Source organism: Gavia stellata, chromosome 4 (genome assembly GCF_030936135.1).
Source record: "Gavia stellata isolate bGavSte3 chromosome 4, bGavSte3.hap2, whole genome shotgun sequence".
Taxonomy (NCBI): domain Eukaryota; kingdom Metazoa; phylum Chordata; class Aves; order Gaviiformes; family Gaviidae; genus Gavia; species Gavia stellata.
In genome coordinates this window covers 17,489,192-17,504,018 of record NC_082597.1, presented here as the reverse complement: position 1 = coordinate 17,504,018, position 14,827 = coordinate 17,489,192, and the positions used below count along the sequence as shown (strand labels likewise).

The following is a 14,827-nucleotide window of genomic DNA, read 5'->3' as shown; positions in this document are numbered from 1 at the left end:
GGGAGAGACAATACGTTGTTAAACGAACCAGAAGGGTGGAAAAATCAGAAGAGCTTTCTGGCCCACAACCTTCCCCACTGCAGGCCAAGAGCCCTCTAACACATACTCGAAGTAAGAGCCCTCTAACTGTCCGTGAGCAACAGCACTCAGGAGATTGAGTTGGACAGAGGAAGACCCAGAAGAAAAAAAAACCATTAGTTTCCATTTGCTTGCTTCATGTTCATTATCACTTAATAAGCCAAACATTATTCCACCTGGCTCCAACTGCTACTACAGAGCAGTGCAGTCTCCCCTGCACTAACCACGCTTCAAGTGTCTCCGGATGTTTGAGCAACTGACTTGTACCTTGGAAGGTTGGAATTTGGCTCCTGGTTGAAGACACATCGAGCTGTCAACTCAGTGTCTGAACTCCAAGGAATAGTTAGGCTTGTCAACAGAGGTGGTGAATGCCAGAAGTATTCAGCTGGCCAGGTGCCTGCTTTAGGACAACATATTCAGGCATTTCAACTGGCAGATGACTTCTACTTGTTCATAAGGTGTCATGGTCATGCTCAGAGCCAGGATTTAGATCTGTGCCTGCAAAAGCATACATTCACAAAGTGGAGTTTGAGGGGCACAGAATGCTTGGCTCTCCTGCAAGTCCTTGAAGTATAGGGCATGAGCCCATTTACCTCTTAAAAAAAATCACAAATACATCACTCAAGAAAAGTTCATGATTTTTTTTAAATCTCCCTCTGTTTCAATTTAGAAATATGCAACCAAACTCATTTTTCTTTCTGTTTGAAGACTAGTTGAGGACCTGGTTTGAGTATTGCTTGTAATTCCACAACACTGGCTCAAAAGTTTAGTAAATGCTTCAGTTGAAGAAGCCCTCTTGCTTTTCACAGAAGGAAAGCAAGAACAAGCAAAGAAAGTACACAAATTCCACATTTTTGTTTCGTATTTGGCAGGAACAGGTAGCATGGTTGTTTCCTTTGCCTCAGAAAAGTCTTCACAATCTGGCCAAAGGCCTTCATTCAGAACAGAGTGTGACACTGCAGTAACCACAGAAAAGACAGCTCTGCTGAGAAGTAGGCAAGTGCCTTCCGATAAAGCCAAGGCAGCAGCCTTGTTCAGCATCAAAGCATTTGACAAACTCATCTGAACACTTCTTTCTACTTAAAACACTAAGTCTCCAACTTCCACCACTTTAATACAAACAGCTGAAAATCCATTTCAATCTCTTGATAAACTTTCATAAATATATTAAGCTAGTACATACACAGCGGAAGTCTCTAGTCTCCACGACAGACTTGTTGCTTCAACATTTATGGGCTACCACTGTGTGCATTTTCATCTCCATTCACCTCCCTGTATTTAAAATCTCCATGTATTATCCAAGTGTGGTAAAATCAGGTAAAAAAGCATTTTTCTATTCTTTGAGAGTGAGAAAGTTCAAGCCTAACCTTCAAATGTCAAGTCTAAATCATCTGGCAGTAACAAGCTGTTGCTTTCTCCTTTGAATCACAAAAATTCAGCTGTTGCTGTTAGTGTATTCCACTAGCATTCAACAGTAAAATGTTTATTTCCAAACTTGCTACACTTTTGTATGAAAAATCACCCTGGAGTCCATTAGCTTTACCTGTATCTTAACATTGTTAGTGAAACACTAAAATAGTCTAACCAAAGCCTGCAATAAAAGATTGCTTTTTTGTACAACAGTTTGGTAAACAACTCATTTATTTTAAATTAAATCTTCATTGCACATAGGGGATAAGGAATCAAAGGACAATGGGTAGAAAGTAAAAAGAGACAGGCTTCCAATACAGAGAATATCCCTTTTTGCCTTAGAGCAACACAGTTTAAATACATCCACTGCAGCACATCCATGAACAGAACCATTAATCAGACTCAGTTTGACTATATCAAGACTGTTAGAATTCTATTGTGTTAATGCAGTTCATCAGATAATCATAGCCATCTTCAAAAAACTCTACAACTGAAGAGTAACACCTAAACACTTCAAAGATCACAGATGCCAAGAATTCTTCATTTCAACTCAAGTTCAGAACCTGAGTAGAGGGGAATCCATATTTTCTTTGTTTATATCAGGACTCAGAGTGATAAGAGGCGAACTCAAATCAATTAGCTGAAAGAAGAAAAACAATAAAATTTAGCTATTGTAGTCAGCTGTTGTACATCACTACTAGCAGCAATAATGTCTATTAACATACTCTTCAAGTACTTTGTTTAGTATTCCTATTATCCAGAAGACAGATACAAGCACTACAATCAAGCTTGTAGGTTCAGGTTTTTAAACATCTAGCTCATTCTTAGACAAGCACAAGCTTCTCACAAGGTGGTTATTGCCCGTACTCACCTTAAAAGCCTAGAAGGCTTTTAAAAGTTTCACTACTATGCATATTGAAGTGACACTGGCATCCAGGCAGGGCAGAGCACTTCTGAACATGCCCCCAGAAGTCAGACTTCTGTGATCCTCTTTTGAGATACTTTGAAGGACCCGATATTAAATTGATCCCAACTACATCTAACATCAAAGGCTACATCCTCATAGTTACCGTCAATCATCTGACAATATCTAAAGGCATCTACCTTCAAGCCACTAGTGTACCAAAAACACTTGCCCAGAAATGCTTGTCAAATTTAGAGTAGATTCCAATGCAAATCTTCCAACTGAGGGAATTAAGAGAGGAGCTAAACAGGAGAGACAGCCTTGCTTTTTTGCTGAAAATGAGCTGCTGCCAAGAACTGAAAATTTGCAAGAAAAGGAAAACACGAGTCAGCATGCCTACTCTACTGAAGATAGCATTCATTTCCTGCTTCAGAACAGTTTCATTCTTTAAGAACTGCTTTAAGCATTAAGTTCTTTCTCCATCCTTCTCCTTTTCCTATTTGCAGATTGCTCACTGAGCTGCAGTTTAGAGCACACTGATTTTAAACGTTATGGTCTCTTAAAAGCACCTTAGTATGTAGTATCATATTGAGCTAATATTAAATAATTCTTACAGTATTGTGGAGCTGCTCTGCAGCCAAGTACATGCAGCCAGTTGACATTTTTCTGCTAGCATATTTGCACCAGAAGACTTGAATATAACTTACCTTTACCTGCCCTGAGAGTGTAGGCTTTAGAGGAAGAATCTTATTCACTTCGGGAGTATTGGAAAGGTCAATCAGAGGTCTACTTTCACATTCCAAAGAGTGTGGGAAAGATTTGTCTACTCCAATATCTACCAGTAAGGCCTTAAAAAAAAAAATAGTTCAGGTTTTCCCCTCCATGCTTCCTTCATAAACATTTAGGCAGTCAATTTAGCTTATACAGCTGTAATAATCACAGGTCAGGCTTAATTTACAGGTTGGCTTTTTTTATGCAGGATTGTTTCACACAGTGTAAAAACCTCAGCTCTTCCTCTGCCAACAGCTAGCATCACAAATAGGGAAAAATGCAGTGAGACAAAGCAAAAGAACTCCTTGGGGCGTAAAGCAATTTTTCACTTAAAAGCAGAGTTAAGTCCAATTTAAAACAGAAGAGTAATAACTCTCTTAATTTTTAAATTACTTGACTACAATTATTGTGCAATGTTATTTAGCCATATAAACTATTCTGTAGCACTCCAAACTTTAGGTATGCTTTTGTCCGGTTTAACTACTCTATACACATGCTAAGCAATTCTGTAACAGACACTTTGTGTCATCAACTAAGCTAACAAGGAAAATACTGATGCAATAACATCAAGTAATTAATCTACAGATTCTACACCTAAATATTTGTAAATCAACAGCCACTGTGACAGGTTAATAGGACTGAACTACCAGCTCAGTCTTCTCCTTAATGCCTGTGGAGTGCCAGCTTTCAACATGAAGCCAGTAGATTCTTGGGAGAGGGGAAGGGTGTTCACTGGACTAAGTACATGACGCTTAACTAAGTTTACTGCTACATGGGCTTTGGGGTTTAATCCTCACTCATTGTATGCAGCTTTGGCCTGCTGTTAAGTGACTGAATTTAACTACAGTAGTGCATTTTTTTTTCCCCAAAAGGGCTTTATGGCTGCAATAGGAACCACCCTGTGACACTGCTTTTCTAACCAAATCCACAAGGATTTGACATCACTTATCCAGAAGTGGAAATTTAATATGAAATCTGCAAGTATTTGACCATTCAGCTTTGAGATGGGAACAAACTTAGTGGAAACACTGAACAGATGTTCAGTGCTAAAAATAGGCACTAGAGGGTGCACTTGCTTAAAGTTAATCCATTTTAACCTCGTGCACTGAAGTGGTTTTCCTACTTATCCCTCATATTGAAATAATTTATTTTCAAGCAGTTTACTTAGTAGTTCTGTAGAAAAAATGTAGTCATTTCTTACCTCAGTTTGTTTCTCTTCAGCCAGCTGATTTTGTACTTCAGCCTCTTTTAATTCGTTTTCTACTGCTTCTGTAGCAGTTTTTTCTGGTGAGAAATTAAGTGCAAGAGGTAGCACAGGTGGAGGAGATGTATCATCTTCTGAAGACGTTTGTGTCTTACTCTCTTTTGTCTGTTTAGAACTAAGGAAAAGAGCATTGGCAATAATTGAGTTCTTTAATCAGCATGAACTGCTAGATAGACAAGCCAATGCCCTAACCTCATTTTCTCCTTTTTTACCCCCAGTTGTAATGACTAAAACTTCCCATACTGTCATCCAAAAGTATGCTAGTTACCTGCAAAACAAGATGTTTCATGCTGCAATAAATTTATAGCCTACCCATGCAAAAAAAGAGCTAATGACTTCAGGATGATGAAGAATTTAATCTTAAATTGACATATACATGCAGCCTAATCTTCACACATGGGAAGAACTTCACACATTTGAAGAAACAACTAGCAAACAAGTATTGATACTGCATATCACTGAACAATCCACTTCAGTCCCTGCTGAGAGGAAGTACTGACACCAGCTGGAGGACAAAGGGTTGTAGTCTGATTAGTATAATAAAGTCATTGTAGAGAGAGTAATTGTCTCCTTGAGAGAAAAGACTATTTTGGACATTTCCTGTATGTCATGTTACTTAGGCTAGGAGTTTTCTAGCCATGAATCATTCCTGCTTTAATACTGTTTATCTCCACCAATCACAAAGCAAGCTTGCATACATATATGGCACCTGTGCCATGTTGGGCTGCTAATATGAAGGCAACATTATTTTCACAGAAAACAAACATAATTAACAGTGTAGGATTCACCCATTCTGCAAGCAGTTATTTCAAATGAAACATAGGTAAACCTGCTCAGAAACTAAAGTTCAGTCAACTAAATCCTTGGCTTTTTGACTGATGCTTTAACAAAGTGGAACTTTACAGAAGCATTGGCAACAATATAAAACAAAGTTAAGAGTAATATGTATTTTAACCAGCTACTTCCCTTCATCAGAATGCAACAGCAAAATAACACCAATGCCAAATCTGTTTTCAGCCAGAGCATCAAATACAAGTCTTTAGTTGTCCGCTAGCTCAAGAAATACAAATAACTTCCTATTAGAGATTATAATTCTTTAATGTTAGATATCGATTCATCTCTGTAAGGCTTATAGTATTTTAGTAGTCACAAGATATAAGTCTTTATTAGGCCTATACAGCATCTATGCTCAAATGCTTTATTCTAACATTTAGCAAAGGTCCTTGAAAGCTGAAAGTCGTTAAAATTCATTTAGAGGCAGTTTGCCTACAATACTCATTTCATATATGGAGGTTTCTCTCTTACCCAGCTGTAAGAGTCTCTTTAGTAGAAAAGCTGGAACCTTGGCAAACAGATGCAGCATATAGAGGAAATGCCATTCTTGGTGCAGTTTTAGGAGTCACTGCTGGAAATCCTGAGATACGACGAACAGGTGTAGGTAAGCCAGACCGTTTCAGACTGGCAGGAGTCATAGAAACAGACCTCTCATGAAAACAAGAATTCTGAAAGATCCCATCTTCTGAGGCTTTCACAGGAGTGCTGACTGCCATGGCACTAAAAAAAGAGCATGCATTTGCCAAAAGCTTCTAGAAACAGTTTTATTCAAACTATTGTACCAAACAACAGAAATCAGTTTCCTTTTGATCTTCAAGGGAATGGTAATCATAATGAAGTTGATAATCACAGCATACTAAGGGCTTTACTTCATAAGAATTCTTTTATGAATGACTCTACTCTATTCAGCACTACAAAGAAAACCCTCTTCTGAAAAGAGTGGGAGTGTTGTTTGGTTTAGTTTTGGGTTGTGTTTTTTTTATCAATTCCAATAGGCATTAACACAGCTAACCTGGTGGGTCCCAAGGGACTGGACAATGAAGGTAGAACTTCCAAAGATTGTTGCAACACCCAACCATGTTGCATTCTAGAAAGTATTCCTCAGTACATTCAATTTTCGGTTAAGCCCTACCTTCCAAGCGTGCCACAAAATGTTACTCCAAGAGATGGCGTTGCTTTTGGTGCTGATTTGTTTGGTGGTTTATCTAAAGAGAGAAGTTTTGTTAATTGCTATCCCCAATAATTTTTTTAAAATAATAAATAGCTTTCAGTTAAAATACTAATTCCTTCCAAATGGTGGACAGAAGCGTAATGAAACATATAACAAGCATTCAAGGTAACATTTGCTTTTAATAGCCAAGCTAGAAGACAGGTCATGCAAAGTATGTGCTTACCTCCAGTCTTCACTGGAACCTTAGTTTGACTTGTAGGAACAGACAAAACTCTAGCCTTGGGCTTTGGACACAGGCTTCCTTTTGTTGCACTTCCATCTTTATTCTGCTGACATAGCTTCTGCAGACTGGGAACAGAGCTCAGCCTCTGAATTCCACTGCCTACAGCCTCAGATGATGCTGCAGAAGCTGAAGATTTAGCCAAGCTTACAACACTAGATATTTTGGGAGTACTAGCTGATCTTTCTTGCTTCCTGGATTTCTCAGTATTGGCAGCCTGTAGAGATGACACTCTGGTAGGTCTGACAAGGGCCAGCCTGTTTGTACTAGATGAAAGCTTAGAACCACTCATGCTAGCTTTTGAAGATATGCTTGATTTTCCTGAAATAGAAAGTTAATTTATACTTCTGAATCATTGCTTATTGCTGAGTTTTTGACTAAGCAGAATAATTATGCTCACACAGGAAAGAAAAATAACAATTTACAGCATATAAATTTATGTTCAAACAACTCAAGTTTAAGGAGAACACATACAACTGCTGAAAATTTACTGCCTGAATTCTCCAGCAATTTCATCTGTTTTAGAAAGTCTCCTCATCAAATTCCTGAATTACTGCAATCAATATTCTTCAAGGAATGCCAAAACAGCTTGCACAGACTCAAGTTACATTTTCAACATTTCCTCCCAGCGTAGCTGGCTGTGTTCCCTTAAGCAGGCATTCAAGAAGATAATAGTTCAAGTTGATTAACACCACCAGCTGAACTACCCCACAAGTGCTTTTCTCAGTTTTCTGTATGGTTCTTACTTTTAGCCTGTAGGTTACTTTCATTAATAGGATGAATCTTGACTAGACACTTCTATTGTATAAAATAATTCTTATTAAGCTTTAACTTTTACTGATATATTATCCATCCAGAAACAAAGTACAAAATAAAAATTTGCAGTAACTTGGTATCTTGACAGATCCACAAGAACTGTGGTAGTTACATCTGTCAGTATTTGTAGGAGAGTATTTTCCTGATCCTTTGAGGCTTAATGAAAGGGTCAAATTGATATTCTCATTATAGTATAAGCCTCTTAGTTGTATTCAGTTATCTCCCCAGAGGGTTGTTGGTTTTTTTTTCCAATCTGCTTGAGTAAAGCTCATCCTTTTATTAGACTTACAGAAACTTGAAACTAGGCCCTTCCACCTTCCTTCCATATTTCAGTTGTTTGGGGGTTTTTTGGTTTTGTTTTTTTGGGCTTTTTTGTTTGTTTTTTTAAATTCAAGTTGACAAGCTTCCAGCAGTCAGAAGCTCACATACTTGGCTATAATAGAGAAAATCACGTACAAAAAGAACAGGTTTCCTGAGGCATTACCGCCTAGCTGTGTCAGACCCTCACATGTAGGCATCAGGCTACATGAATCTATTTTTTATAAATGATAGAAGTCTAAGGTATATCTTTAGTCCACAGGGATTTATTGGGATAGCCTACAAAATTTTATTCTCCATTCAAAACATTTCTTACTGCTTGTATGTACTGGACACCATTAAAACATATAGAAACCCACAGCCCAAGACATGCTTAGCTACTTCAAAATTGACTTGTGGCATAAATCTGTAGTAAGAGTGATTACCATTTTTTCCTATGGGAGAAATGGGTAAACTTGAATTCAGACTTGAGTTAACGCTGGAAACTGATGATGAAGATGAAGTAGTCTTTCTTGTGAGACCACTGGCAACACCAGGAAGTTTCAGATGTGTTATCTTCTTTAAGCCAGGCTGAATCAGAGAATATAGTTTATTCAAAAGCAAAAAGAACTATGTAACACATTATTTTACCTTACTTTTTCTTGGTATTATAGCTTTTTTTTTGTGAATTTTAGAGACTTTCCTTCCTCAGATTACTGTTTAAAAATTGATTTTCTTAGAAACAGTTCATTATATCTGGGTTATTATACAGAACTGGAACATCAGATCTAGAAGTTATCTGTTCTTATCTAGGGGTTATCTGTTATTTTTATTCCTGCCACAAACTTAAGTATGGATTTAAAGGGATTAAAGAATAAAAGGAGTAACCCCAGGCACCAGTATATGCTGGGGACCAACCAGCTGGAAAGCAGCTTCACAGAAAAGGCCCTTGGGAGTGCTGGTGGACAAGTTGAACATGAGCCAGCAATGTGCCCTTACAGCAAAGGATGCTAATGGTATCCTGTGCTGCACAAGGAGGAGTGTTGCCAGCAGGTCAAGGGAGGTGATCCTTCCCCTCTGCTCACCACTGGGGAGGCCACACCCAAAGATCTGTGTCCAGTTCCAGACTCCCCAGTATGAGAGCGATTCAGAGCTTCTGGAAAGAGTCCAGCAAAGGGACACTAAGATGATTAAGGGACTGGAGCATCTCCCATCTGAGGAAAGGTTTAGAGAGCTGGGACTGTTCAGCCTAGAGAAGAGAAAGTTCAAGGTGGATCTCATCAATATATACAAATACCTGAAAGGACAGTATCCAGTGGTGCCCAGTGATGGGTCCAGAGGCAATGGACACAGACTGAACCACAGGAGGTTCTACCTCGGAACATCAGGAAACACTTTTTTACTGCAGGGGTCACCAAGCACTGCCACAGGTTGCCTGGAGAGGTTGTTGAGTCTCCATCCATAGAGGTATTCAAAAGACATCTGGCCATGGTCCTGGGCAACTGACTCTAGGTGGCCCTGCTTGAGCAGGGAGTTGGACCAGAAGACCTCAAGAGGTCCCGTCCAACATCAACCATTCTGTGATTCAGTGAAGTGGCATGCAGCATGGAAGCAGGTGTCTATAGCTTCAAAACAACTCCTGACAGCTATAGGTATTCTACCTTCATACAAGTTATGGCAACCTTTTCAGATGGTATAGTTAACTACACACATCAAAAACTCTTTTCTTACAGAAAATTGCTGATCACTTACCTGCAGCTAGTGCTTTAAAAACAAAGGTAATGCTTGTTAATCCAACACGTTTATAGTTGCTTTTAAGTATGTTCATTGTGTTACAGACTTGGAACACACATTCAAGAATGGCAATTACAGAACAGAGGCTACTTTTCCTTAAAACCATTATATGCAACAATATAACTTTAAATTAGAAAGTAAACTATATTTAGGGTTTTTTTTATCAGACCATCATAAAAACTATTTTTATATTAAGAAGTATTACCTTACTTGGTGCAGGAAGGGCTTTTTTGTCTTGCACTGAGAAACTGCCACTGAACAAAGACCCAAAGACATCTGAAGGAGCACTAGTTTTATCACAAGTTAGATCTGATGATCCCATGATGTTCAAGTCTCTTTTTGTAGAAATACTAGTATGTTTTCCTGGTTTGGGCTGCAAATTTCAATGCAACATTTTAAAAGCTACTATTGTTTTTAGAAACCACTATGAAGCTTTTTACACAAATTGATTTTGTTAAGAAACCAAGACAACAGTCAAAGAAGCAGCCTTTGAACCCAGTCAAGTCCTTAGGCTTTAGACTAATATAGTTTAAAGTTAGTCTAGTGAGTGTATTTGCTAAGTACTAGAACATGCTTGAACCCAGATATTGGACATCAACATCAGGACAGTTCTGCAACAATTCATCAGCACAAATTTCATATAGTCATGTTCACATACATACTGTAACAGCTGTTCCTTACAACTATGAGATCTCCATTTAACTCATTCTTCTGCTTTACTTTAGCTTTCCAAAAGATGAGACATTAATACAGTAGACCACATCACCCAAATTGTCTATTTAGACAGTGGGGTACAATTTGGCTAGTTAAAGCATTAAGACTGTGCTTTTTCTTATAGCACCCAAAATCAAGAGACTTATACCAAAAAGGAATCAAATATACTACCTATTTTCTATAGGTGATGGTTCCCAAGGAGCCAATATCACATTTTCAATAAAATCTGCAATACATACTAGAGTCTAAGCCATAAGGTGTAGAGAATAAAATCCAGAAGATAGAGTATCTAGAGACTGGGATTTGTGCACACAAGGTCACTAACACAACTGTTCCCTTGCTATTGAAGAATACGTTTTCAGTTGGTCGCATAGACACATCCTAAATGTAATACCATTAATCAGTGCTTTTCATGATTGAGACAAGTTGTGGACAAAACTAGAGCTAAAAGATTTCCCTGCCCTATCAAAACAATTGTGGTGTTTCCCCCCCACCCCCACTGACCATGGTTAACAGTAAACAAAGCCATTTTTGCACATTAAGTCACTAAGAACAGTGCAGTAATTTTACCAGCAACAAAAGCGTTCAAACAGAAGCCAGGAATGATGGTATTCGCAAAACCAGAATAAAACGGAAAAGAAATTTGCCTGCAGATTCTCTACATTGTCATAATAGATAACCTAGTTGGCTACTATACCATAGTATCTACCCTTACTTTTTTGTATGTTTCCTACCTAAGGATCTTACGAGGTAGAGAAACATGAGAAGATTAAAGTTCACTTTTAAAAATAAAAGCTTGTAGATAGTTTAAACATTCCTAAAACCCACAAAGGCCATGTTTGAAGAAAACATTGTTGCCCAGAAACTGTCTTTACCTTTTCAATAGTCAACAAATTGCTTATTCCAAGAGTAGATGAAGGTTTTGCCATTGGCAGTTTACCAGTTGCCTTCGTATTTCCTTCCTTAGTTTTCTGTTCTTGTGTCAGAGGTGAACTGGCAATTTTTGTAGGAGATACACAAATTTTAACAGGGCTTCTGTTTGGAGGAGTATGAAGAGCATGTGTTTTGTCATCTGACAGAAGTTTATCTGATTCCTTCTGAAAACAAGGTGGCAGCTGACATGCTGGGCTATCCTGCACACAGTATGTCTCCCTTTTAACAGCTCTGGGACTTTTCTCTATATTTTGGTTTCGCAGTATTTTCAATTTTGACTTTGAGTCCTCCACAAATTTTTCTATAATCTTGTTTTCCTGTTCTTCTGATTGGCTTATTTTAGTCTGTTCATTCTTGCTTTCAGTCTCTATATGCAGAGCTAACAAATGAGCTTCTTTGAAAATTTCCACAAATTTCTCTCCTGTAAGTGGGCTCCACATGAGTTTATCATCAGAAGCAGGCACACTTTTTTTTTCAGCACTTCTTTTTCCTTCAATATTGACAGCAATACATTTTTCTTTGTGTCCCAAAGGTCCAAAAAAAACTTCATCTTCACTTCCACTAGAAGAAAAAGAAGTCAGCCCAGCACCTTACATGTGTCCATTTTAAATGTATATTTACCTGTGGACCCTTCACTTACCTTGCTGGAGAGAGTGAAAGGTCAAAATCAAACTTTTCATCAGTCAGAAGAGGGAAGTCTGAACCTATAACAATGAGGATTTTGTCACAGTGGGGATTTGCAACAAAAATTATTGCATTATGCTTTGACAGCTTAGTGAAGCTGATGTCAGATGGCAAAGAAAGTTTTAGCTACCAAGTTTAAATAATTAAAATAAAAAACACATTTTATATCAAAGAAATTGAAGGTACAGCTGTGAATGTCATCATAATTGTGACAGATGCCCAAATATCATGAAAGATCTCAAAACTGATTTCTAAGCATCCATAATAGAAACATGGGATCTGGCTGTAGGAAAGTGTACCAGCAGCCTCCAATCAAGAAAAGTGAGACTATATATACTAGAGCTATATGACAATGCAGTTGTCCTATCAGTCAGTTCTTTTCTGGTTCAGACCGCCACAGGACAGTAACAGGAGTCAGTGAAAAAGATTAGTTTTCCTGTTAGCTAATATATACACACTAAATATTAATTGAATCCGCAGCAGACAGATAAGGAAAAGGGAGCTCAGATTAGACATATGGATGAGAGGTTGATGACATCATGTTGCTACTACACATGCTCTAGCACCAGTGCTTCACATGCTCTTAAGGAGGCTTGTAAGTCTGAGACTGGCAACAGCAGCCCATGCAAGGAAACAAGTACACAGAACAAGATCTAAAGCAGGTACAGGAGGTCTACTGATCTGAATTGTCTTAACTTTTAATAAGGGATACAACAGGTAGAGAATATCCCAATATGTTCTCCACCTACCATTGCTCATGCAAATACCCAGTTTTTCTTCAATCACATGACTTGAGCAATGTGCTGCCATGTCTTTTCCTTCCTCCATAGTGTCTGGAAAATACATAATTATCTGTGCAGTAGGTTAAAAAACACAACAATAAAGTCACAGAATTTTATGATACTGCCAAATTAGCAAGGAGGTAAACATTCCCTTTGAAGACTCTCATATGTTATGTTTAGGGACAGCCACACAAACAGGGTTTATGGGACATCACGCATCTCACCATCCTCTCTTGAAACGTGCTATCTAATTATCTGAGATGTATCAGATTACCTGTATATGTGAAGTGTTGCAACCTCTGTAAAAAGCCTTCAAATACAGCAGTGATGCCTAGGATTTCTGAAATTCCATAAGGCAAACCCTGTGTTCAGCAACTAAACTGGTTATATGAATACAGCTGCAATGGGCAGCACGGCTAGACAGTTGCAGCAGAACACTGCCACCCCACAGGCTAAGAAAACTTTTTACAGCACTTATTTAATACTGGCATAACGGAGACTCAGCACATCTCTGCTCCACAGAGGAAACGCACACTGTGCTTTAGACAGCGTCTTTCACTTGTGGGCGGAAACCCATCAGATACGATCTTCCTGTGAGCAAAGGTAGACTTGTCCCTACCTTAACACAACCCGCTCAGGCTTTGCCGAGAGGTTAGCCAGGAGACCCTCAGCAAGAGTACCTCATGCGGTGCGGCCAGACGGAAGGGATTAACGCCGAGCACGGACCTACCAGGACTGGTCCCTCACGGCGCAGCTCAGCAGAGCCCACCGCAGCCTCACACACACAGTTGAGGAGAAGGTGCCCGGCGTGCGCGGAGCCGCTCACAAGCCAGACGGAGCCCCGCGAGGGGCGAGGAGCCACCCGCCGACCTCCCACCGCCCCACCTCAGGCGAGCTCGCGTAGGCCCCTCCGACCGCAACGGCCCCTCTACAGCCGGGCCTCAGAGGAAGGCCTCCAGACACGGCACCGCGAGGCCGGGGAAGCGGCTGGGCCCGCCGAGGGCCCGAGCCGGTGGCCGTGGCCGCCGCCACTGCCCCGCTCACCTCCGCGGGGCCGCCGAGCAGGAAGGAGAGTAACGATGCCGCCTGGACGTTTGAAATCGCGCCCCGCTCACGTGACGCGCCTCGCGCGCCCACATTGGCAGGTTCGAATGATACCCGACGCCCCGCAAGGCATTCTGGGGCTTGTAGTTGGCCGGCGCTCCCCAACGGCCGCCGGTGTCGCTGAGGGGGCCGCGCCTCAGCGCGGGGCCCGCACCCTGCCGCTGGGCCTCACCCACTTACCGTGGCCAGTTTTTAACAGGTTAAATACACGTAATTACTCACGGTCTGGTAGAACTAGAGATGGGCCTCTGGAGTATCACAGCACCCAGGGCCATCAGAGGCTGCCCAGAAGGCTGCTGCAAGGTGCCTATGGGGTGGCTGGATGGCTGCCGGCAGCCACGTCTGGGGCCATGGCCCCTCCTGCTCTGCTCGGCCTCACAGGCCAGGCCGCTCCTTTGGCACTTCCCGCTCCTCAAGTGCACGTTCCATCCTTGCTGTTTCATCCCCACTGCTTGTTGCTGCAGAGCCCGGTTTGCCTGGCTGACCTCAGCAGTCGTGGTGGTGGCAGCAACAGAAGGGAAAGCCTTCTGGAGGGTCTGGGACTCAGCTTCAGGGCCCTGCTGGGGTGCAGGGCCTCAGGGTGACTCCCAGCACAGCTGCCATGCCAGTTACGGTGGAAGGTGAAGATGGACTCCTTTTGTTTCCTCCACACCTTTGCTGGATATGATTGTCCTAGTAACTTAACTGCACCAAAAGGGCTATGTACCTGTTCCTAAACTGACATAAGGAACAGCAAGATTCCTGGATGTCTGTCCCAGCTGACAGTCCCAGTCCCAATTAATACGGGCCGACCGATGGAATAGTTTTAAAAGTAGACCCATGTCAGTAAGAAACACCAGGAAGACACCACTCTTCCACATTTCTTCTGACATTTAATGCTGTGCAGTGCTTAAGGTTTTCTCCTGATACATACATGGCCTCAGAAATTGCAGTCAAGTGATGTATTCTGTTCTGAGTATTTTGGGATGACTAACTAAATCACTGGACTGGA

At 40.6% G+C, this 14,827-nt stretch overlaps 1 protein-coding gene across 1 annotated transcript; it reads right to left on the bottom strand.

Moving 5' to 3' along the window:
- Positions 1-1,802: 1,802 nt before the first annotated feature.
- GTSE1 (G2 and S-phase expressed 1) lies at positions 1,803-12,778 on the bottom strand. Its single transcript, XM_009819889.2, has 11 exons — positions 12,700-12,778; positions 11,907-11,970; positions 11,209-11,827; positions 9,825-9,992; positions 8,272-8,416; positions 6,656-7,033; positions 6,394-6,466; positions 5,733-5,981; positions 4,365-4,542; positions 3,100-3,240; positions 1,803-2,128 (listed from the first exon to the last, which is right to left on the bottom strand). Exons 1-11 carry the CDS (start codon positions 12,776-12,778, stop codon positions 2,045-2,047), a joined length of 2,178 nt encoding a protein of 725 aa, XP_009818191.2. The 3' UTR covers positions 1,803-2,044.
- Between the last annotated feature and the right edge of the window lie 2,049 nt (positions 12,779-14,827).